The sequence below is a fragment of the Hippopotamus amphibius genome, chromosome 8, assembly GCF_030028045.1.
Source record: "Hippopotamus amphibius kiboko isolate mHipAmp2 chromosome 8, mHipAmp2.hap2, whole genome shotgun sequence".
In the NCBI taxonomy this organism is placed as follows: domain Eukaryota; kingdom Metazoa; phylum Chordata; class Mammalia; order Artiodactyla; family Hippopotamidae; genus Hippopotamus; species Hippopotamus amphibius.
This window is the reverse complement of record NC_080193.1, coordinates 10,799,589-10,824,538: the sequence shown is the minus strand read 5'-3', so window position 1 is coordinate 10,824,538 and position 24,950 is coordinate 10,799,589. Positions and strand designations below refer to the sequence as shown.

At 51.3% G+C, this 24,950-nt stretch overlaps 1 protein-coding gene across 2 annotated transcripts in view; it reads right to left on the bottom strand.

The window, feature by feature from the left end:
* Positions 1-22,255, bottom strand: part of PXN (paxillin) — a 44,464-nt gene extending 22,209 nt beyond the window's left edge. For both annotated transcript variants that reach the window (XM_057745671.1, XM_057745670.1), the window contains exon 1: positions 22,096-22,255. In XM_057745671.1, coding sequence (XP_057601654.1) covers positions 22,096-22,108 — 13 coding nt within the window. In that variant the 5' untranslated portion in view covers positions 22,109-22,255. The remainder of the gene's footprint in view (positions 1-22,095) is intronic.
* Positions 22,256-24,950: the final 2,695 nt, after the last annotated feature.

Here is a 24,950-nt window from a genome sequence, read left to right as displayed (position 1 = left end):
AGCGTTTCCCCCCAGTGCCACACTAGCCCATCCGAACAGCACAATGCGAGACGGGGCTGCCCCAGGCACTGACCTCTGCCCTCTTCTCATCTGCACAGAGGGAGGAGCCTGGGCCATTGTTCCGGGGCACAGAGAGATCGGTGGTGGCTCCCCAGCCTCCATCAGAATCAGGCAGAGGTGGCATAAGAATCACCAGGAGACAGACAGGCAGTCAGGGCTCTACTGAAGGCACCGAACAGCCAGCTGAGGGAGGGACAAAGAATCTCACGAGTGACGTGTGATCAACCAGCCTGAGGTGCGCTACCACCTGTCCTTCGCTAAGGATCATGAAGCACTGACATCTGCTATTTGCTTTCACTTTTTGAAAATAAACTGAAGTAGGTTCATGACCATCAGCTCCACCCACATGCGTGTTCCAATATGCTTTCCAGAGGGAGAGAAAGACCCGGGAGGCGCTCAGAACCCCAGGCAGGACCCTCTGGGAGAAGGGAGGGCAGCTCATGATCCTTATCTGCCACGAGTGTCATCTGGAGGCTATGACACTGCAGAACACAGCTGGAACTGCCATCTGAGATAGTCAAGAGCAGAGAAGAAGGGGCAGACGGAAAAAGAAAGAGCCAGGGCCAGTGGCCCCCAGTTGACCCTCAATGACACTCTCACTTCCCTAGAAGCATCTACGCCATCCAGCCCTGGTCCTCCCCGTGTCACAAGTTTGGGAGCCATCTGCTTGGTTTTGGGCAAGACAAAATTCTCGGGCTGCTTGACAGACTGTTGGCACTTCCCGAGTGAGGGAGGAGCCCCAAGTCTTGTCCCAGTCCTTCTCGAGCTCCCCACACAGGCCCTGGTAGGATGGCATCGCTGGTCTACAGAGGAAAGATGCCTCCAGCCACTGTCCTGAGGAGGGCAAGACAAATTTCTCTGAAAGCCCGGATCCTTGCTGACTCTCTGCACTGGGAGGGAAATCAGCCTCTTCCTGGACAGGGAGGGAGCAGATGGAGGCCACAGTCCTCATGGCTTTGGCTAACCAGAGTCACACTGGGAAACCACAAGAGAAAAAAAGGAAGGAAAGACTTGCCTGAAAGAAAAAGCATCCAAGGACTGGTGGCAGGGCTCACATGCAGGGACATCAAGGTACAGAGGAGGAGGACAGGGTGGGAAGAGAACCAAAATAAGACCCTGTAGTCCGGGAGCAAGAAGCAGCCCCAGAGCTGAGGCAGAGAGCCAAGCAGATGCCAAGCCTCACGGGAGGACCAAACAGGGCAGTCTGTGCCCCAGGGCTCATGCAGTAGAGAGGGTCCCGGGGCTCAGCTTGGCTTGCCTCCCTGCAGCACACCCAGCTGATTACGTCAGGAGATTGATGGGGGGAGGGGGAAGTATCCATCTTGGCCCTGCTTTGGATTTTATCGGAGGAGACATCTGGGGCTCTTGGGAATCCAACACAGCAGAGCGAGGACAGATGGCAAGAGCATCACCCAATGGTGATGCCCCAGCATCACGCAGGACGTGCCCAACATCCATACACACAAGTTAGATTTCGAACTGTGGATGCTGTCTTCTTTTGGGTGACAGTTCAGGTAGACCATTTCTATCACTCATTCCACCGGACATTAGATTCTGCAGTTTGCAGAGACTGCTTTCTTATTCTGAGGGGCCAAGGAGAAGGGCCCCCTGAGGTTGGGTGGGGGAGGGGGCAGGGGAGGGGTGGCGGGGGCAGGCCAGCATAAGTCAGCAGCCTTGAACCCCTTCATTCTGCACTCACAGCACCTGCTCTGTGCACTGCGGGGGAGTGGGGGGCAGGCAGCTGCCCTGGACGCTCCTGATCTAAACTTCCCAAGGATGCACAGGACAAGAAATCCTGTGCTTCTGCCCCTGAACAACTGCATGTAAAACTGGGGAGCCTCGTGGTTAAGTAGGCAACCGCTGATCTGAACAAAATGGACAGCTGGGCTGCTGCCTCTCCTCCTGTCTGTCTCTACATCCAGAAAGGAAGCGGTCACCAAGGAGGACAGCAAGCTGAAGAAGCACCACCCGCTCCTGCCCTCTTCAACGCCACTTGTTTCTCCTTTTTAAAAGTGCACGTCTCATTATGGTTACCAGAGGAGAAAGCGGGGGAGGGATAAAACTGGAACTTTGGATTAACAGATCCACACTACTATACATAAAAGAGAGAAACAAGGACCTCCTGTACAGCACAGGGAATATATTCAATATCTTGTAATAACCTATAATGGAAAAGAATCTGAAAAAGAATACATATATAACTGAATCACTTTGCTGTACACCTGAAACGTAAATCAACTAATACTTCAACAAAAAAATAAAAATTAAAAAAAAGAAAGTACAAGTTTCTGTCCCCATTCACCCCTCCCTGTTGTACCCCGAACGGTGACGTCTTCCTCCGTGGGCACCATCCCTTGTAGGAAGTGGGGGGGATGGGGTTACCTGTAAGCAACAAGGTGCCTGGCCCCACTCCACACCTAGTGGAGGTAGGAGCTGGGATGAGAGGAGTCCCGTTTCACTGGCTATGAACAAGGACTCCTGTTTCCACGTGAGAGGGACAAACTTCAAAACCCAGGCTCAAAGCGTAGCCATGGCGCTCTCGCCTGGTGTCCACGTCCTCTGATGGACGATCCCAGGGGCGGTGCCACCCCTAGAGCCAAGGGCAGCTCAGCGTGCAGTGGCAGACAGCAGGAAGTGCCAGCAGCCGCTGCGGGTGGGGCGGTGGGGCCAAGCCCAGCCACTCCGGGCCCAGGAGCACAGACTCCCAAGCGAGCACAGATTTCACAGTTCCTTTCTTGTCCACGCCTACCTATATTTTCGGTGAAATAGGAATCATAAATGGCTGAGGGTTGGCCCAGATAATCTTCCAAGAGCTCTTTTAAGTAATGAACTCTGATTCTTCTACTTCCAGAGGGGATTCTCGAGGCAGCAGGACTGGGGGAAGGGGGGTTAAAGGAGACAACAGAGAATACGGCAGAGGCTGCCAGCCAGAGGCCTTCAGGCTGCATCCCACTACACAACCCCCTGGATGTGTTTGTAGGTTTTGGGGGGAGGTTTTTTGGTGGCGGGATCACAGTTCCCCAACAGGGATCAAACCCAACCAAGGATCAAACCCGTGCCCACTGCAACGTAAGCGCACAGTCCCAACCACTGGACCGCCAGGGAAGTCCCTGTTTGTGTTTTTTAAAGAAATACGTTAGTCTTAAGAAATTAAGAGATTTCAAACGAAAGCCAGAATGTCTGGCTTCCCAGGAGCAGTCAGGAGAGCTAGAAATACGGGTCTACTTTCTTGCAGGGCCACCACTGGCTGTAGTACGAAATCTAGCGCCCTTTCTTTTTGGCCCACTCCATCCATTCACAACACCTACCGGCCTCAGCAAGTACGTGAGTTTGCAACAACACGCAGTGTGGGTTCTGTAGCTGGAAAACTTAGGTCTGAGTCCTGGCTCTGCCACTTGCTGGCACTGCACCTCTTTGAACTCAGTTCCCGCATCTGTAGACTGGGTGTGATAACAGCCTCTTACACCGCCAGGATGGGGGAGTTCCCCAGGACCTGCCTCCTCCTGTCCTCCTATCCCTCTCCCTGGGTGCCGCCTCACCTGTACCCGCGGTGGCCCTGACAGGGTCTACAAACACCACGCTGGACACAGAGGTGACAAGAATACAGTGTCTGGGGACTTCCCTGGTGGTCCAGTGGTTAGGACTCCGCGCTTCCCCTGCCAGGGGCATGGGTTCGATCCCTGGTTGGGGAACTAAGATTCCGCATGCACGCAGCACAGCCAAAAAGAACCATAATGAAACAAAACAGTGTCTGCCCCCATGGAGTGCTAACTAGTGGGAGACTGTCATAATCAGGGCAGGGGGAGAGAGCGGGGTTTTTTTTCCAGGCACAGGGAGGAACAGAGGCAGAGGTGAGACAGAAGCTGGCTGAGAGAGGGGGCTGGAGCTCAGAGCACAAGTCCCAGCTTGGGGGAAGAAGAACGCAGGACCTGCCGTGCAGTCTGGACTTACAAGGGCAAACCGCCGGGGAGGGAACGGCAGGACCAGGCTTGCGTGCAGGGGAGCCGGGGAGGAAGGCGGGGCTCGACCACAGGCGGCCCAGGAGTCCCAATGCTCTAAATAAAACTAGGCAAAATCAAGGAGACCTAGTAATCGAGTGGCTACGAAGACAGAGGAGTACAGGACGCCTCCCACATTTGTTTCCTGCGGGAGGACAGAACATCCACCAGATGAGGCAGGGCAAGTGGGAGGAGGAGCAGGGACGTGGGGAAGAAGGCGCACAAGAGGGTCCGTGTGAGGAGGGCAGTGATCTAGGACAGACAGGGCCACGGGGCTACCCGAGCCCAAGGGCCTTTCTTGTCCCTTGGCCAAGCGACCTCTGAATCGCTCCAGGGGCCCGGGAAGCAGAGTTTGGGGAATGACACGGTGCTTCTGCTCCTGTGTGCTCTGGCCCGGGTGTGGGGAAGCTGTAAACTGGATGCCGCCAGCTCCAGGACTTCTCAGAGTGCTCACCCCTCCCTCAGCCCACTCCCGCGGTGCCCAAGTCCAGCCCTGAAATCCAAATACAAAGCTAGCTCCATCCCTTGACTGCCCCCCTCCGAAAGACAGGCAAAGTCACGCGTGTTATCACAGGAACCAGGTCCTTCCTGTCACACAAGCATACGGATTCACCACTGGGGCCGGCGGGCCCAGGCCACTATCTCAGGCCCCAAACTCTTGTGGAAATGCCCTTCTGAACTGGCCCAGGGCTCCACCCCAGCTGAGCGCGGGAAGAATGTTCACTGACAGAGCTCAACACCTGACTGGAGGATAACAGAAGCCCCAGAGGCTGGCCCCACCTCAACTGCCACATCAAGGCCACCCAAAAAGGTCATTCCACTGAGGAAACAAAGTCTAGTGACTGTTTGTGGCCTTGTCGCTCAGGCTGAATTTGATGAGTTTGTAAGATCCAACTGGGACCACATGCGGTGCCAAAGCAGCGCCCATGAACTTATCAGCACGTACACACAAAAGCCTCCTCCCTCCGGGCCTTTGCACCCTCCTGTCTTCTTTACCAGGCTAAATGCTTTCTTATCCCTTGAGACTCATTGCAGTTCAGTCTCCTCTTCTGTAACATGAGGATAAAAAGGATCCGTTCTGCCTACCTAAATAAAAAGGAATGCATGGTTTCTATGCCGGGGCAGGGGGCGGGGGTCTCTCTTGTAAGCGATTCCCAAATCTTATTATGGAAAACAAGTATTGGGGGGGGGGGGTCCAGCTTTTAAATTTTTACCCTTTTACACAAAACAAAAGTAGAAATAATACAGGATTAAAACTGCAAAAGTAGTTAATAGGTAGGACACAAACACAAAAAATTACAAATAGGAAGACAATTCTATTTACCATGAAGAAACACACATAAATTAAGGTAGTTTGGGGACTTCCCTGGTGGTCCAGGGATTAAGACTCTGCGCTCCCAATGCAGGGGGCCTGGGTTCGATCCCTGGTTGGGGAACTAACATCCTGCATGCTTCACAGTGTGCGCAAAAAAAAAAAAAAAGTCAAACATACGCTACGTGGGTGACACTGTTTATAGCAACATTGAAAGGGAGAAAACAACACTTATTTAGGGACAGATACACCAAAACATACAGGCTTTCTGTAAGAGATTCCCAAATCTTATTATGGAAATCCTTATGATTTATATAAAGGATGAAAGTTTGGGGCTTTTCTAAATGTCAAGACTCTGATTAAAATAAACACACATCAAAGAGTCAGCTTAGGGTACCATTTCCTCCAGGAAGCCCTCCCTGACCACATTCCTGGCACAGGGTTCCAGGCCCCTTTCCTCTGAGTTCCCAAAGCACCGTGTACATCCCTTATGAGAGCACATATCAAACCGGTAGGAACTGTCTGCCTGAGTGCCTATGTCCCACCAGCTTATGACAGCTCATCAAAGGCAGGGAGTCTGTCTCCATCCATCTTTACCTCCTAACATCGAGCAGACCCCAGCTCCACCGAGCCCATCTGTCGCCGAGACCTGTTCACCACTGCAGTCCAGGCCACTCCAGGCTTCCATGAACGCCCACTACATGCCAAGCCCAATGGAGGCAAGCAACACATAAGCACAGCGCCCAAGCCCTCCCTTCTCTTCTATCCCAGGAAATTTCCCTCCACCGTAATCTAGTTACCACCACCCCTCCGCAACTGGCACCACTCCCACCCTTTAAAGGAAAAAAAAAAAAATCAAAGGAACACTGCACAAGACTTTATGGTCTGAGAAGAGCAGCCCCTGGTGGGTACTTAAGGTTTCAGCTCACTGTGTGGCCTGTCTGGTTTCCTCTGTGGGTGGGGGAGGCAGGTCAGGGAAGGGGGCTGGCTCACAGGAGTGAGGGAGCTGGCGGGAATCTGGTACCCGGGCAGCCAGGCCCTGGGGCTGGTGGCACTTTCACTTGGCACTGGAAGGGGAGGAGGATCAGGGAGAAATGCAGCCCCGGCGTCCTGTGGATATCGGATCCTGTTGCACCTCTCCCGGTGGGGCAGAGGAGGCAGGAGATGGGAGCTGGAATGCGCGGATTTTCTGAACCTTGGGCCACTGGAATGTGTTAGCAACACCAGCCATGCGGCTCTGTAGCTGAAACAGCTGATAGCATCACTGATTATCACCACTGAGCCACAGATGAGACAGCCAGAGAGCACGCACGGATTAGCGATGCAGAGGGAAGCTCCACGGCCAGGGAAAGAGAGAGGATGACAAGTTTTTGGAAGAGAAACTGGAGGAGAGAAGAAGGGAAAAAAATGATGTTTTGCAAACATTTTTGTTAATTTCTTTAGACTTAAAAAAGCCCTTTTTACAAAGGAACAAAGACTGCCAGAAACAGTAAATTTGTGGGTAAACGTAAAAGACTAGCAACACAGTGTGAGTTTTATAAGTAGAAATAAAATTTATGACAACAGCAACACAAAGGACCGGAGGAGAAAATGGAAATATCTATGTTGCTGTAAGGTTCTTACATCATATGTGAAGTGGTTTATGATTTGAAGGTAGACTGTGTTAAGCCTGTAAACCATACAGCAACCACGAAAAAAAATAAAATCAATGAAGTACTGCCAAATAAGCCAACAGTGGAGAAAAAAACGGAATCTTAAGATACTCCATGAATTCAAAAGAAGACAGGAAAAGAAGAAAGAATACAAAACAAATGGTAGAGGGGCTTCCCTGGTGGTGCAGTGGTTAAGAACCCGCCTGCCAATGCAGGGGGCATGGGTTCGAGCCCTGGTCCGGGAAGATCCCACATGCCACGGAGCAACTAAGCCCATGCGCTGCAACTACTGAAGCCCTTGCACCCAGAGCCCGTGCTCCGCAACAAGAGAAGCCACCGCAATAAGCCCACACCCTGCAATGAAGAGCAGCCCTTGCTCTCTGCAGCTACAGAAAGCCCATGAGCAGCAATGAAGACCCAATACAGCCAATAAACAAAAAATAATGAAATAAATTAATTAAAAAAAAAAGAATGGTTTCCTCTCAACATATATTAAAAAAAACAAAACAAACAAATGGTAGAAACAGAAAACAAATATCAAGACAGTAGACTTATACTTTGCTGATACTCCACCCCAACCTCCCCCCGACCCCTCCACATGCTTGTGGGATCTTAGTTCCCCGACCATGGGTGAACCCATCCCCTCTGCAGTGGAAGCAGGGAGTCCTAACCACTGGACACCAGGGAATTCCCGATAATTACTTTAAATGTTAGAAGGTCTGTACACTCCAATTAAAGGTAGAGACTGTCAGACTGAATAAAAATGCAAGATTCAAAATAAGCTGTCTATAAGAAACACTTTAGGGACTTCCCTGGTGGCGCAGTGGTTAAGAATCCGCCTGCCAATGCAGGGGACACAGGTTTCGATCCCTGGCCTAGGAAGATCCCACATGCCACGGAGCAACTAAGCCCGTGCGCCACAAATACTGAGCCTGCACTCTAGAGCCCGTGCTCCGCCGCAAGAGAAGCTACCGAAATAAGAAGCCTACACAACAATGAAGAGTAGCCCCCGCTCGCCGCAACTAGAGAAAGCCCATGTGCAGCAACGAAGATCCAACACAGCCAATAAATAAATAAATAAATAAATTAATTAAAAAAAAAAGACAGTTGGAGAATTCCCTGGTAGTCTAGTGGTTAAGACTTCCAATGCAAGGGGCGTGAGTTCGATCCCTGGTTGGGGAACTAAGATCCCACATGCCACATGACGTGGCCGAAAACAAATATCTATATATATTTGAAGCGCCAATAATTGAGCTTCAAACTAGATGAAGCTAAAATTGACAGAAATGAAAGGAAAAGAAGACAAATCCACAATCACAGCTGGAGAGTTCAACTCTCTAATTGAGAAAGCTCAGTAATTGAGGGGAAAAACTTTCAAAAGGAAGCTGAAGGAAGATACAAGCGAATAACCTGAGAGCTGTAGAGCAGCGGGACAGAGAACCCACAGAGGCTGAAGCAGAGGTGGCTGGGGGATGCCATGGGGCAGGAAAGGCTCCCCTCTTTTTGCTGGGCCCACAGACCCCCACACCCTGGAGGGGAGGGAGACATACCAGCTCACACTGTGCTTCCCAACGGTGGTCACCCCTGACAGATCTGGGTGGGAAGGCAGCGTTCATACCCCCCATGCATCTGGTTGACCATTTCCTCAATCACTACACTCCCAAGTGCACTGTGATACACACACATGCACACACACCAGCCTGTCCCCCTCGCCTCCTCCCTCCACACTGGCATCTCTGAGTGGGGATCAGCACTATCCACAGGAATTAAAGGGGGCTGTAGGGGACAGTGGCTTACAGCAGTCTCCAGATTCCAATCCCGGCTCAGCCACTTACCAGCGAGTCACTTCAGGCAAGTCCCTTACCCTCTTCGTGCTTTAGCGTCTGCATCTATATACCCACTTCATAGGGTTGTTGGGAGGAAAAAATATACATGGTAGCGCAAGTTAGGCACTTAAATCAGTGCCCAGCACAGGGTAAATGGTATATTAACGCTGGCAATTAGTATCCCAATTATGTAAATATACATGCACTAAAGCGATTATACAGAAATGCGTATAAACAGTTACTGCGGTTATCTCTAGGCAATTGTCTCCCTGAGTTTTCATTATTTCCTTCTTTATGCATTTCTGTACTTTTCAAGTTTTTCTACAATGAATGTGTATAACACTGAAAATCAGTTAAAAAAAAGGTTAAATATTAAAAGGAGCATGAATGTAATTATTCCTTTTAATAGGCATTTACAACAATATAGTAAAATAAACTTTAAAAACAATGAAGAAAACTACTATACATAAAATAGATGAGCACAAGGATTTACTGTGTAGCACAGGGAATTATAGCCAATATTTTGTAAGAACCTACATTGGAATACAATCTGCCACACATAAAAAAGAAAAACACCTTCAAAGAACAAAAAACTGAATCACGATGCTGTACACCTGAAACTAACACAATATTGTAAATAAACTATACTTGAATTAAAAGAAGAGAGGAAGGGACTTCCCTGGTGGTCCAGTGGTTAAGACACTGAGTTCCCAATGCAGGGGGCCCGGGTTCAATCTCAGGTCAGGGAACTAGATCTGCATGCCGCAACTAAGGGCCCACATGTCACAACTAAAGATCCCGTGTGCTACAACTCAACATGCCGCATGCTGCAACTAAGATCCCACATGCCACAAGGAAGATCCACATTGCAGCAGTGAAGATTCTGTGTGCCAAAACTAAGACCCAGCGCAGACAAACAAATACATAAATATTTTTTTAAAAGAGAGAAAAAAAACAATGAAGAGATATATACATAAAAGAATTGAAAACAGGTATTCAGATAAATACTTGAATGAGAATGTTCACAGCAGCACTATTCACAATAGCCAAAAGGTGGAAATAACCCAACTGTCCATCAACACATGAATGGGTAAACAAAATGTGGTCTATCTATACAACGGAATACTATTCAGCCATAAAAAGGGATGAAGTACCGATACATGCTATGACATGGATGAACCTCAAAAATATTATGCTAAGTGAAGTAAGCCAATTACAAAAGGCCAGGTACTGTATCATTCCATTTAAATGAAATGTCCAAAATAGGCAAATCCATAGAGACAGAAAGCAGATTAGTAGCTGCCAGGGGTTATGGGGAAGGAGTAAAAGGAAGTGACAGCTTAACGGGTACAGGGACTCCTTTGGTGGTGATGAAAATGTTCTGAACTAGACAGAGGTGAAGGCTGCACAAATTGTGAATGTACTAAATGCCACTGAATTGTATACTTTAAACTGTTTAATTTTATGTTATGTGAATTTCATCTTAGTTTAAAAAAAAATAAAGGGTATGTATATCACATGCATGCTTATATATTCATAAATGTATACAAGATGGGTGGGTAAGAGACACACCAATCTGTTAACAGCCGAAGGAAGGACTTTCACTTCTGTACCTTTTTGCTTTTTGTTTTTACAGTAAGTGTGTATCTTCTTTGACATAAAAACTTCCACAAAATAAGTAACAATACTGGATACAAATGGACATGAGAAAGGTCTCTAGAAGAGAACAAGGCTTGAGGCTACATTGTGGCAAGTGTGTGGTTCCACAAATGAAGAAAACTAAGACCCCAGATACTCCCCCAAAAGGGCCAGAAAGAGGTTAAAAAAAAAAAAAAAACACAGGCTTGCTCTGCTACTAAGTGTCCCAGGCGAGTGCCTTCTCCTCAGAGGGTTTCAGTTTGTCCCTCTATAAAACAGGTTGGGTTGAACCTTGTAAGTGATTTTCAAATGTTTTTACATTTTTATTTTCAAGTTTTTGAAAAAAACCACAAAACCCCTTTTGCAATTGCAGTCTTCGATGAAAGCGCAATATATAAACAGATACAAAGTGAGCAGCTCTGACTGAAGAAGTGACGGGCAGAGACCCCAACCACAGGAGTGGGTGACATCCTAAGGCCCCTTCTACTCTGGAGGTGTAGGAGTCTAAGAGAGACTGAATGGTCCAGAACCGCAGAGAAGGGAGTGCTGACTGGCCACACCCAACAGAACATTTGGAGGAAATACCTCACAGGCGGTAGAAGCGGAGAGAAGAGAAAGGGTAGAGCTGGGATGAAGCCCAAGCCAGTGATGAGGACAGGAGCTGCTATCAGCAATGCCATCAACAGCCAGTGACCAGCAAGCCCAGGGTCCCCCAGGGGCAGATGAGCTGTGACATCCCCGGCCCCACACTGCTGTCCGAGGTCAGGCAGATAGATGACAGCTGTCTCCAGGTCAGTGTTCCCACTGTGCTAAGAGTGCAAACAGGATGTTTGGGAACAGACGATCACAAGTGACCACAGGAAGCATGACGACCTCCTCCAGGTGACACTCCTCTTCTTCCCCAGCTTGTTTCCAGCATGGCTGCCTTAACAGACCAGGCAAAAAGACTTCCAGTGTGGCTCTCCAACGACAGAGAAGAGGTGAGAATTCTTGGAAAGTTTAGGACATGGCAGAAGAGACCATCTGAGGGGTTGAGACAGAGAGGAAACAAGGCCACCGAGCTGTTGCAACAGCTCCCTCGCCCCACAGATGCAACTAGGGGGACGCGTCTAAGGACGGTGAGGAAACCACACATACACTTGTGAGGACACAGGACTTTCCAAGATGGGCAGCAGGCAGTCAAGCGAGCCCAGGAGGGCACCAGACCGGGTGTCCGAGGCACGAGTGCAGTGCTCCAGGAGCCCCGGAGGAGCCAGCTCGACGCAGCCACCCCACAGCTCATCAGCGATGAGAACCCTCCCACTCGGCAAGCAGGCCTGGGAGTCCACGGGGCAAACGGTAAATCTGGAGGAAACCAAGTGCAGGCCGTGAGACACTCCCATTTCCACCCAAAGAAAAGGAATATTCCTGGAAACAGAGAGCAAGGAAAAGCCTGGCCAGGACTCTCTGAGCCACTTCAAACCCAAACGGGGCCCGGGACTGACCCAACAGATCGGCTGCCCCTATATGAGTACAGAGGTGGGGGGGGGGGGGGGCAGCCCAGGCACTGGGCCCACTCCACGGACAAAAGCCACAGTTCATGGCCCAGAAAACCAAACTCTCCCTTGTTCTACTGCTACTAGTGGCCTCAGTGGCCTAGACCCGTCCTGGGAGGCTTTGTAGATGTCACAGAGCACCCTTCTCGTCCTGCCTTGGCCAGAGGAAGGCCTGCGAGTTCTGGGAGAAGCCATGTACTGATCCCAGAGCAGTTCTCTGGCTGCTCTCAAATTTTAGCCTTAGATGAGCCATCAAGATAAACCAAGCCAACAAACAACCTCCTCCCCCACTGCTTCCTCCTCAAAGCCACCAAAGAGGCTCAGGGGAACTGAGATGTACTATAACCAAAACCCAACTTACCACCACCAGCACCAGGACATGACCATTTCACCTGCAGAGCAGAGACCCAAACACTCACCATCACCCAGGGCCACGAAGGGTCCCAAATCACACTCTCAAGGGAGCTAACGGAACTCAGATTCCCCCCCAGGTCCAGCTGAATGGCCATCCATGTACATGTGCTCTAAATGCCCGCCACCAATGCCACAACAGACACAAGCAGCAAACTTGTCAGGTAGAAAGGTGACAGAGAAAGCTGAACCCCCAGAGCTTACTATCTAGATTATTCCAGGGATGAAAAATAATGATAACCATTACCGTTTCACGAGCACTTCACAGCATTTCAGGAAAAGCGCCTGTTTCACAGATGAGGGGACTGAGGCTCAGGGTATAAGGGGACCTGTCGAGGTCACGCCGTTGGCAAGTGGCAGCATGGACGCAGACCCAGGAGAGGAGGGACTGCTGGGGGGGGCCTGTGCTCTGTCCGTGGCACTACACTGCCTCCCTGCCTGCCTGGAACCCAGAGGGTTTCTCACTCAGATTCTTCAGCGGAGGAAGTGGTTCGCTGGAGGCTCAGCATCGTGGCGGGTGTCCGCGGTTCATACCCATTTAATCATCAACCACCATCAAACATTTATTAAGCAGCCACAGAGAGAATTGAGCCAAAGTCGGAGGTCAGAGACACTTGAACGGCAGGTAAGGTCCATGTCTTCAAAGGGCTTACAGGACAGAGGGGGAGACAAAGGGGAAAAGCTCCATGTATACAGATCTGTGAAGTGGGAGGGTCAAGAGGGTGGCTAGTTTCAACGGGGGAAAAAAGCCTTCTCAAGAACGTGGCTGCAGCTGAGACCTTAAATGCAGAGAGTGAAAGGAGACGGACAGGTTAGGAGGCTATTTTCTGCTATGTGGCCAAGGGTCCAGACTCCATGCAGAGCTGAGTCCTTGGAGTGGTCAGAAGTCAACTCAGAGAATGCAGTTCAAGAAACCCCCTGGACTGGGCAACTGTGCATTCGCCGTAAATGTAGGGCAAAAAAGAGAGCATTTTTAGAACCTTCCGAAGCAGGCCCGCTATAGGCAACAGAGAGGGCTAATGCAACAGCTGGAACGGGCGAGTTCAACCAACTGGTGCCATGGAGGATGGGTGTCCAGTGTAGCCAACGCTGATTTTTCAAAAGAACCAACATGTGGATTTTTAGGTGCACTCTTCTGATACTTTAAACGCTAGCAATTAACATGGAATATTTTTAAATACCACAAAGGCCAAGGAACACGGGTCTGCAGGCCAAATCCAACCTGCGACTTCCCATCTCTGCCTTAAGGTTTCCAGCATGAAGAACCAAAAAGAGAAGGGGCTGGGCACTCGAAGACCTACGATCAAGTTCTTGCTTGCAATGTTATCTGTGGTGACACTGGGTGTGTCCCCTTCCTCTGTGTGCTTCCTCATCTGCAAAACAGGGGAAACGACCACATACCCCGAAGGGCTGCTATCAGAATCATCAACAGTGATGCAGCACATGAACATGTTTCCTAAACCTTAAAATGTTGCAGACATGGTTTAACACAGGCCAAGAGAAGGGAGGGGACGATAACAGAGAGAGCGGACAATAGACGAGCCACGAAGAGAGAGTGAGAAGGAAATGAGCTGGGTCTTTGCTGGCGTGCAGACCGGAAGAATCTGGACAATAGAGTCCACGTCAGGGGTGGAAATATAAATTTAGGAGCTGCCAACATACGAGTGATAAAAGAGGTCACGCGAGTGGATACACTGACCTGGGTACCTAGGAGAGAAACAGGAAGCCCAGAAAAAGCCTTTGGAAAAATGCAATGGAGCACCCCTGTGAAGGGGTCAGAGAAAGAGGAAGGGAAGGAAGCTGGGAGGTTCTGCGGAGAAGGTGGGGTTCTGTGGAGAAGCAGATTTTAAGAGAGGGAGAGGAAATATGGCTGCTACAGAGTGAGATGCATTCTTAGCAAAAGAGAAAACATGGAAGATTGGCCCAGGCTGCATAAAAACAGAAAAAGGAGCAAACTAAAGAAGTTAGGAGGAGCAGACAGGGGGGTGGGGGGAAGGAAAGCAGAAGGGAAGGGGGTCCAGGTGTCTCTGCGGATGGAGAATATTCGGTCACATTAGGCCACGGATGTCCACGCTGATGGGAGATTCTTTGGGGGGGGGGGGGCGTAGCGTGCGCTCGGGGAGTTACAGGAGGTGCTGAGGTGTGAAAAGGGGGATACAGAGAATAACAGACAAACCGCCCTGGAGGGTCTGTCTGCTGTGCGCTGAGTGCGCCCACATCCACGTCACACGGCCTCCCGGCAACAAGGGAGGCAGCAGCCTCAGGCTCCGTTTACAGCCCGCTTGCAACAGGGTCTTTCTGCTGTCGCAAGAGGCCCGAGGGCCCGTGGCTCATTCAAAAAGGCTCCCAGACTGGCGTCCAGAGGAGAGCCGAGCTATCTGTGGATCCTCGCGCTGAGCTGAGAGGAGCTCCCCGGAGGCCTCCGCCCAGCTTGCTCCCGCTCACCCGGGGCCCTTCCACACGAACGGCTACAAGTGTGTGACTCGCTCTCCACAACGAGAAAACAGAACAGAACATGGCTGTTTCTGCCAAGCGAGTTCTGAATAAGCTGCATTCCATTTCATTAAAACAATTACCTGAGTCCCAGCCAAGAATTACATAAAGCTTCCTCCCAGCACCACCCCTCCCTACCCCCGCATAAAACACACATCATCCCGCTCCTCAAACAGGCAGGCAGGCCGGACACGCGGCTCTGAGGCCTCCCTAGGACGTCCCCAGGATCACGACCCGGGGGCCAGCCTCTGTGTCCTTGCTCGCTGACAGACAGACGTGAGGCTCAAAGAAGACCCTCGTGTGAAGCACTCCCCTTACGAGGGCCGACTGGCTGCCCGCGATGCTTCCAGTAGGCAGCAGGGCCCTCAAAGCCAAGGGGCCCACTGGTGCCAGAACGCAGCTCTTTCACCCAAACAGACGGGAGGCCCGGGGGACAGGCTTTGAGTCAGCGCACACCAAGACAAGAGGGAGTGGGGATTCCAGAAGAGGGAGCCTCCGGTCTGGAGCTGTGAGAGGCAAGCAAGAGCCTGGGGCCACTCCGGCCACCACTGCCCACAGGCTAATGGTGTTCCTTTGGCCACAGATAAGAGATTCCTGATGGCATTTCGTCCCCTCCCCCAGGCTCCAGCTGCCCAGAGGCTTCTCTCTGCCTTTTGTAAAGGCTTGCTCTGCATCCCACCCGGGCAACCCCTTCCAAACTCCAACCAGAGCCCAGCATCTCCCTTGCCCTGACCCTGGTCCAGTTAACGGCACCACACCCAAAATAACCCCAGAGGCTCCCTCCACAGCAGGGAAGTTCGCTGTCTCTTCCTGGCCCTGTCCTTTATTCTGCTCGGGTCACTGTGCGCCCGCATCCCCAGCGGAGAGTCACTAGTCACTGCCATCCCAGGCCCGCTCTGCCACCCAGTCTTTCCACCACCTGCACAGTCACGGGAGGCCGAGAGTCACGCAGGTTAACCACAGGTAGGCACTTATGAGCACCCCTGACCGAATAACTCTAGGCCCACTATGGAAAAGCAAGGTTTCCTTACTTTTTTTTCCAGCTTTTTATCATGAAAATGTCTAAACATACAGAGAAGTTGAAAGGCCATTGCAATGAGCATCCATAAACCCTCTACCTAGATTCAGTCATAGTAGATGTTTTTGCCATTTTTTTGTACACGTGCACAAATTTTTCCTCTCCTCTATCTCTACATATATACACAGTATATACACATCTTCCTTTTCAATTTTTTTTTTAACGATATCATTTAAAACTAAGTTGCAAGACTTCCCTGGTGGCACAGTGGTTAAAAATCCATCTGCCAATGCAGGGGACACAGGTTCAATCCCCGGTCCAGGAAGATCCCACATGCTGTAAAGCAACTAAGCCCGTGCGCCACAACTACTGAGCCTGGGCTCTAGAGCCCACAAGCCCCAACTACTGAGCCTGTGTGCTGCCACTACTGAAGCCTGCGCACCTAGAGCCTGTGCTCCACAACACGAGAAGCCACCACAATGAGAAGCCCACACACCACAATGAAGAGTAGCCCCCACTCACCACAACTAGAGAAAGCCTGAGCACAGCAACGAAAACCCAATGCAGCCAATAAATAAATTTAAAAAAAAAACCTAAATTGCAGACATCATGACATTTCACTCCCAAATACTTTTGCATGCACCTAACTAACAATAACAATGTTCTCCCATAAAACCACAATACCACAATCACACAAGAAATAAGCATTAAAAGGCCATCTTTAAGGAAAAACTTGGCCACTGGGGCTCTGCTGGGCCTGGCCAACCACTCGTTCTGCCTGCCACTGGCCCAGCATCCAAGGCCTCCCTGGAGAGGCCAGCCCTGGGCCCCACTAGTTAGGCAATCAATCCATTAGTTGCAAGACTTATCTGGATGTGAATGGACGCTTAAGGCCAGATGTGAGACTCCCAACAAGACTCCAACCGGAAAGGCAAAGTGGACCTGGGAGGCCATGGGGGCTCCAGGCCTATCCCAGGTCAGAAGACAATCTCTGGCCACTCCCTGCCTTTTTTTTTTGGCCGCACTGAGTGGCATGTGGGATCTTAGTTCCCTGACCAGAGGCTGAACCCAGGCCCCCTGCAGTGGAAGTGTGGCGTCCCAACCTATAGACTGTCGGGGAATCCCCCTGGACACCCCTTTGAATCTGTTGGTTTGTCAAGATTTCTGGGAAAACTCAATTTCCTAACACTTTTTCTCCCTCTCTCCCTCCCACAGGACATCCTCAATTCTCTGCCTCAAAAGTTTCTGAGGACTTCCTCCTCTGGAAATGGGCTGACTTCAAATGGCAGCTATGTGCAAACACCTGAACAAAGACAGGAGAGTGTATGGGGTGGGCGGCATCGAGGGCATCGATCCCAACCACAAGGAGTAGAAGAGGGAGCTCAGAGCCCGCCCCCAGTTCTCCGCAGCAGCTGTGCTGTAAGCCTGCAGCCCTGTCTTGAGGCTGAAGGGTGACTGGAGAGGTAACAGGTAAGAGAGGAGTGAGGTCCTGCACTGAGCAGGAGACACTGCCACAAGTGCCCAGCATCCCATCCTGAGTGTGGCATCCCTAAGAAAGAACAAACGAGAGGGAAGAAGCCGCAGAGCAGAGGAAAAGGACAGATGTGAGACACTGAACAGAGAATGTGTGTGTGGGAAGGGGGAAGAAAAGATTTGTAGCATCCTAGAAATAGAAAGCAACCAGACCAACAGGCAACCCAGATCTGATCCAGTATCATGAACAGACGTGTAAAAATGGTTACAAGCCCAACCTGCATTTAAATCCCAGGCCTGGATTTAAACCCAGCTCTGCCACTCACTAGTTATAGAACTTGGACAAGTGGGCTCACCCTTTCTGTGCCTCCATTTCATCACCTGTAAAATGGGCAGCAGTAATAATAACTGAACCTGCACCTCATAGGGCCAACGTGATTCAATGAAACATTCACTGAAACGCTCAATGCATATAAGGTGCCCAGCACAGGGCCTGCACGTAGTAAGAGCTCAATAAACATTACAGTAAGTTTTCCAAATACTGTAAAAAAGAAAAAGTGTTCTACGGATGGCTGTTATTACCAATGAAGGCACTGAGACCAGGACAACTCAGGGGAGGGCTGGAATGAGAGTGAAGCTGGGAGGAAGTTTTTTCAACATCTCTGGCCTTGGAACAAGGTAAAGGCCCAAGGGAAGTTTGAAGAGTCAGCACACTCAGGAATGATGAATAAATGGGGGAGGAGGGCTGGTCAGCACATCCACAGTAACTGACCTTCCACTGGCCAGTGCACGACCATCCCTGGGGAAACTGGAAGAAAAGAATACTGAGATGTTTCCTCAGGGGACCTCGAACCACAGTGGCAGGGCTCTGGCCCCCAGCAGCCCGAGACTCTCCACACTAAGCTGTGGCTGCCCCGCGGAAAGGGCACCTGCTTAAGAATCCAAAACACACACACACACACACACACACACAAAGAATCCAACACACCAGGGTCTGAATCCCAGCTCTGCACTTCACTAGCGCACAGCCCAGGAGAAGATCTGGCCCTGCCACAGAGCCCCACTAGGAGCACACCATCACCTCACGGGCTTCCCCTGCCACAGGCCCAACAGCTGGGTGCCCTGACCCTGGCCTAACACACAGAGGCACCACAGATGGGCAAGCCCAAAGTCCAGACTTTCCATGGAAACAGAGAGGCTCCGTAGCCCGGAATGCCCCAGGCAACTCCCCAGCTCCCCACTACTCCCCCCAAGGACAATGAGGCACTGTGTTCCTGAGGGTCAAGACTGCTGAGAAGCTGAAAGAAGACAGGTCCAGATTCCAGCGGCCACTGGGCACTGCCAACAGCTGGCTGTTCCCATTGCGAGGGATGGGAAAGGCAAAGCTATCAAGGCCTAAATCAGACCACCCTTTGCCATCAAGACCATATGGGACAGCCCCCAGGGCAGAAAAGTAAATGTACCTAGCAATTACTCAGCAGGCCCCACGACTCATCCCCCTGGTTAATTACCAAGCACTTACTACCTTATTATGAAGAAGATGACCAGGTCTGGAATTGGATCAATCTGGGGTACAATCCCAGCACCCCCACTGAATTTCCCTGACTCAGATTTCCGCATCTGTAAAGCGGAGATTAAACACCTCCCTCTGGGAATGGCTGTGATGATACCAAGGAGTGCTGAGTAGGATGTCCGGCCCCACCAAGCGCGCGTGATCATTATTAGTCCCCAGCTGTGGTCACAGTCCCCACCCCCACCACCAAGCGCACTAGAAACATGAAGGAGGAGAGAGAGAGGAGTCAGGTCAGAAAACGTAATCAGAGTGCATCTCAGTGTTGTGAGAACTCTGTCCAGGAAACTCCAGCCAGAACTCTGAACAGGGAGAACTCCCAGCCAAACCAGCATCTAAACAGTAATGAGAAAAGCCACCAGCAGCCACCCCGCAGCACGAAGCAGAGAGAACACACAGGGAAGGGCAGGACACACTGTGTTTATGTTTTTCTGCCCAAAGAGCTATAAATTTGTAACTTATTAAACAATACATGGTGAGTTTGTCACTAGCAGCTACAGGGAGAGAAGAGCTTCCCAATTTTTTTTTTTAACACCAAAAAAAATAAAGTCACAGCTGAGACTCTGACCTCTCTAGACTTGCCACAGGTCAAACTCCCCTGCTTTAGGGACCAAGAGGCTCACAGCTGAGAGCACTCTCAGGAGAAAAAAATAAAAACAGGAGGCCTGGCCTAGGTGTCCAGCCTAACTAAGGAAAACAGCTGAAGGGCAGGGTGCTGAGCGGCCATGCAGACAGCTGATGGGGGCTGAGCGCAGAGGCAAATTCCTCTCTCCTCCTGCACGCCCCACTCCTCCCACCCCAAGCTCCACTCAGCCAGGCGTGGCTGGCCCCCTGGGAGCTTAGGCCAAGGAAGCCGGGCAGCCCAGAATCAGACAACTGAGGAGGCTGTGGTGGAAAGCAGCAGAAGTTACAGGTGGCAGCCACTGCGCCCCTCAGTGAGTGAGTGACCAGAAGGGCAGCGACCCCTCCTCAGGAAGAAAGGCCTCATGGTACACAGAGCTGCAGATCTAGGAGCTAGAGATTGGGCTTCTAGCCATGATATTGTCATCCTGTGGCTGTGCAGCCTTGGGCAAGTGAATCAACCTCTCTCAGCCTCGGTTTTCTCAATTTGTAACAGGCAGGTAGTAATGACAGCAGTGGCCCTAAGGGGCTCTTAGAAAGGGTTGCTGTGAGGACACTGAGGTATGGGGAAGAACTCCATGAAGAGCAAATTTAAATTTCTACAAACTGCTCTGCCAGGACACTCTCTTTCCCTTCAGAGACGAAACCTTTCTGTTTCCTGGCCCTAAATGGAAGACTGTCAGCGGACAGGAATTCCGGGCTTCAACTGCAGAACTCTACAAAGACTTTCTCAGTCCTTCAAATAGCACGGGGACTGTCTAGAAGCAACAGAACCCACATCAGCGTTTCAGAAACTGTAACTCTGCTCGCGAGTTCCCACTGGGAAAGCACTGAGACTTTCAGATCCTGATTTGAAAAATATCCCCCAGTCTCCTTTCAGCTCAGTTATTTTTATGCAGAAACAAAAAAAAAAATACCTGCCTGGAAGCCATGCCAACCTTGAGTGTGTTAGAAACATGGGTGCCAAGCCTGACCCAAAGGCAGAACTATGCTTGGCAACCATCGCACTCTGCAAAACAGGCAGGACCAGACACCATCCCCGGCTCCAAGATCTCAGGGGTCAGGGGGGTGAAGAGGCACCCTGATCCCAAAAGGAAGCTTCCGGGAAGCAGTCAAGTCCCAGTGCTCCTTCCCGGCCCATCCCCTTGGAAATCCAGTGCCTACAAATAGCCAGTCTTAATTTAGTGCCCTGTGTGCTCCGGGGAGGCCCATCAGTCCTGTCTGATGAATCCACCCCTCAGAGCCTGAGACAGAGAAACCATCAGTGGTCACACAAGCCACCCACAGTCCATGGAAGGAAGACAAGGCTCCTACAGAGAAGAAACTTTTCCCCCCTCCTCAACTCCCCAGCTCAGAGGCCCTCCAGCTACAGGCAGTGAAGGGGAGGGAGGGAGAGTGTATCCTCCCACTCCAGAGTTCACACCACTCAAGGCATTCCTAGAACCCTGGCACCACCCTCCTTGGGTTTAGTGTCTGGTTCCAGGAGATACTTTCCCCTGCCCTAACACCAGAACAAGACTGGACTGAAAAGCGTAGGATGGGAGCTCCAGTAATACAAAAACAGTAAAACTCTGTTCTGGGCATCCTATCCTCCTTACCTGTGTGGCTCCCCGCAAGGTATGATGCTGGGGGGTTTGGGGAACGTTACCAGCCTGGACAAGTTCAGAAACAGCCATACCTTGGGGCCCACTTCTCACCTCATTCCCCCGGCATTTCACCAGTCTGTCTCCTCAGCTTACTCTTCTAGGATCAGGCTGGTCCGTCATATATGAGGGGAGGGGCTGGTCCACAGAGTGGCCAGGGCAGTCAGTGAAATGGACTGAGGTGGGGGTGGAGGGCGGTTAGTGGAACAGAAGGGAAACTTGTCTTTGTGGGGGTGTGGTCATCGGAGGCTCATCTCTAACCTGTGAATCTGACCTGTAAAATGAAAGGGGTCCCCTCGGAGGGGCTACCGCTGAAGTGGGGATGTCAGTCTGTGAAGTGGGGGTGGCCCCGAGGGGGTGGGAGCAGATCCTGGAACTGAGGGCCCAGCCTGTGAGATCAGGCAGCTGATCCCCAAGGTGGCTGTTACGGCGTTGCGATGGGGGTGAGGGAGCCGGCTGTGAGTGAGGGTCCCATAGCTGGGGAGGTGGTCAGGTCCAGTCCGTGGGGGCCCGTCCCTGAGGCGGACGGGGCGGGTCCCTGACGTGCAAGCGGGTCCCAGATGCTGCTCGGGGATATGGGGGTGGATCCCCGAGGTCGGGGGTCCGGAGGTGGGGCTGTCCTCGAAGCCAGGGGTGGCAGCTGTGAGGACGGTGGCGGGGCTGGCCTGGCGTGGGACTCAGGCCCAGCCCGGGATCCCGGCCCCGCGGTGCCCCGGCCTGCCGGAACCAGAGCCGGGACCCGGGCCGCCGCGGGTGGGAGTCCGCCCGCCGCTCGCTCGCGCCCGCCCCGGCCCCGGGGCCGCGCGCCCCTCGCTGCCTCCTCCCTCGGCCTCCCGCTCACTCACCGAGGTCGTCCATGGCGGGGCCGCGGGCGCCGGGAACCGGCTCGGCGTGGCGCTCGCTGCCCGTCCCGGGGCCGCTCCTCTCCGCCGCGCAACTTTTTCAGCCGCGAGCCTCGGCCCGGAACGGAACGCGCTGCCGCCGCGCGCGTCCGCGCCCGCTGTGCGCCCCGCCCCCGGCCTCCCCGCGAGCACGCGCGCCCCGCCCCCCGCCGCACGCTACGCCCGTGGTCGCCCCCGCGAGGTTCCTGGCCCCGCCCCGTGCGCACGCTGGCCCCGCCCCCGTCGCGGGCTCACGAGAGCGCGCGCAGCCGGGATGGTGGGCGCCGCTGGACCGGGCGGCGGCGCCGCCTCGTGGCGGAGCAGGCAGGTCCGGAGCTCCCAGGCCAGCAGGCCCTCTGTCAGTCTTTCTGCCTGAGTCACACGCCTGACTGGATAACAGATCCATCCACCTGTTGACATCTCACAGTCTGACCTGTGTCTGTCCATCCATCACTCATTCATTCATCACATGTCTGTCCACCGGAGAGTCAGATTTGTCCGTCTGTCTATATCCCAGTAAGTCGCCTTCCAAGAAGACCCTAAATCAGTAACAGGCGAGGCCGGGAACATTTGGAGGCCCTTTCGTGGGGTCACCCTCTGGATGGATGGCAGTGCAGCTCGCAGACCAGGCTTTGGGGCAAGAGTCAATACTTCTGAGGTTATATAGCCTTTTTTTTTGTTTTTGTTTCTTTTTTTTTTTAGGCGCACAGGCTTAGTTGCTCCGTGGCATGTGGAATCGTCCCAGGGCAGGGCTCGAACCCGTGTCCCCTGCATTGGCAGGCAGATTCTTTACCACTGCGCCACCTAGGAAGTCCTATATATCCTTTAATCTTCCACATATCCATCCTCCCTAGAGGGAGATTATTCCCAAACTCTGCATAGAGCAAAAAGGACCCCACCTTAGAGAGTAAAAGAAAAACTACAGGGAGGTTACACTCAGTGCTGGGCAGTTTCCTGAAACACCCCAGTGCCACCCCAGACTCCAGAGAGGCTTTGCTCCCACAGACTCAGAAATCGGGTAATAAGAACAGCTGCCATTTATTGAGTGCCAGATACTATATAGCTAGTATCTAAATTCTCATAGAGGGACTTCCCCGGTGGTGCAGCGGTTAAGAATCCGCCCTCCAATGCAGGGGACATAGGTTCGATTCCTGGGCGGGGAAGATCCCACATGCTGAGGAGCTACTGAGCCCATGAGCCACAACTACTGAGCCTGTGCTCTAGCGCCCTTGAGCCACAACTACTGAGCCCATGTGCCACAACTACTGAAGCCCGTGCTCCTAGAGCCCATGCTCTGCAACAAGAGAAGCCACCACAATGAGAAGCCCGTGCACTGCAACAAAGAGTAGCCCCTGCTCTCCGCAACTAGAGAAAGCCTGCGCGCAGCAACAAAGACCCAATGCAGCCAATAAATAATAAATCTTAAAAAAAAAAAAAAATTCAAGAGCTAAGACTGCTTCCCAGCTAGGAAGTCTATTGTATGCCCTTGCAACACTTTCCATGTACTTCTGTGTTGTAGGCACTTCTCTCTGCTGTGGTATACATTTAGTGGTAGGATTATTTGATAAATGTCTCTCTCCCTTTCAGACTAAAAGCACACGAGGGCAGAAACCATGTCCATTTCTGCTCATATCCATACTTTGTGTGTTTCACATAGTAAGCACTCAATATATATTTGCTGAATGACTGGCAGATGTTGTGCCTGACACTTGGAACAAAGTAAACCGTAGTCCCTTTCCTCAGAAAGTTCACAGTTTAATGGAAGAAACTGTGAACTTTAATGGAAGAGTAAGACAGTGAGATCACTCATTCATTCACTCAATGATGAGATATTTAATGGCGCTCCCTTCAAACAGGTTCTATGCTGGGGCTGGTGATACAATGATGAATAAGACTGATATGGTAACTGCCTTCTTGGGATTTATAGTCCGAAAGGGTAGACAGAGGAGCGAATAGGCCTGTATGAAGGATGAATAGCCTCTCACCATTCCCAGCTGCCTGGAACAACATATGCAAGGGCCTTTAGGCAGGACAGAGACCATGATGCATTGGAAAAACTAGAAGGAAGTTGCAGCATGGAATACAAGGTGAAAACTGATAACAGGGGTACAGAGGGATTAGCAGGGGTGCCTATCCTACATCAGACACTGGGTGAAGCATAAGAAAGAATCCACAGTCGAATTTACGTCAGGCCCTGGAGTTTCTGGGGTGAACAAGACGCTAAAACTATAATAGAGGGTATTACAACAGGGACGTAATGTCACATTTTCTCTAAAGGAGGTCAAATGAGTTCTCTTTAGAACAGTAATAACAATTATAATTGTACTGTCAGTATAATGAACAGGCAGTGGGCTGAGTGCTTTCCATGCTTTTTTGCATTTAATTCTGACCACAAGCCTAGGAGACAACCACTATTATCCCCTTTTCCTGTTGGAAAAGTTAGGACCAGAGAGATTGAGTTACCCAAGGTCACAGAGCCAGTAAGTGGGAAGACTGGGATCTGAACCTGGGAGCACTTAGCTAAGGCCTGTGCAGGAAACCTGCTACTGTGTCAGGTGAAACCATTATCCTGAGACCAGTCCCAGGACATACACTAGTCCCTGTCTCAAAGGTCTCAAACCTTTCTTTTTTTCCCTTTCTTTATTTCTTTCTTCTTTCTTTTCTTCTTTCTTCTTTCTTTCTTTCTTTCTTTCTTTCTTTCTTTCTTTCTTTCTTTCTTTCTTTCTTTCTCTCTTTCTCTTTTATGGTAAAAAAAAAAAGGTACTGATGAACCCAGTGGCAGGGCAAGAATAAAGATGCAGATGTAGACAACAGACTTG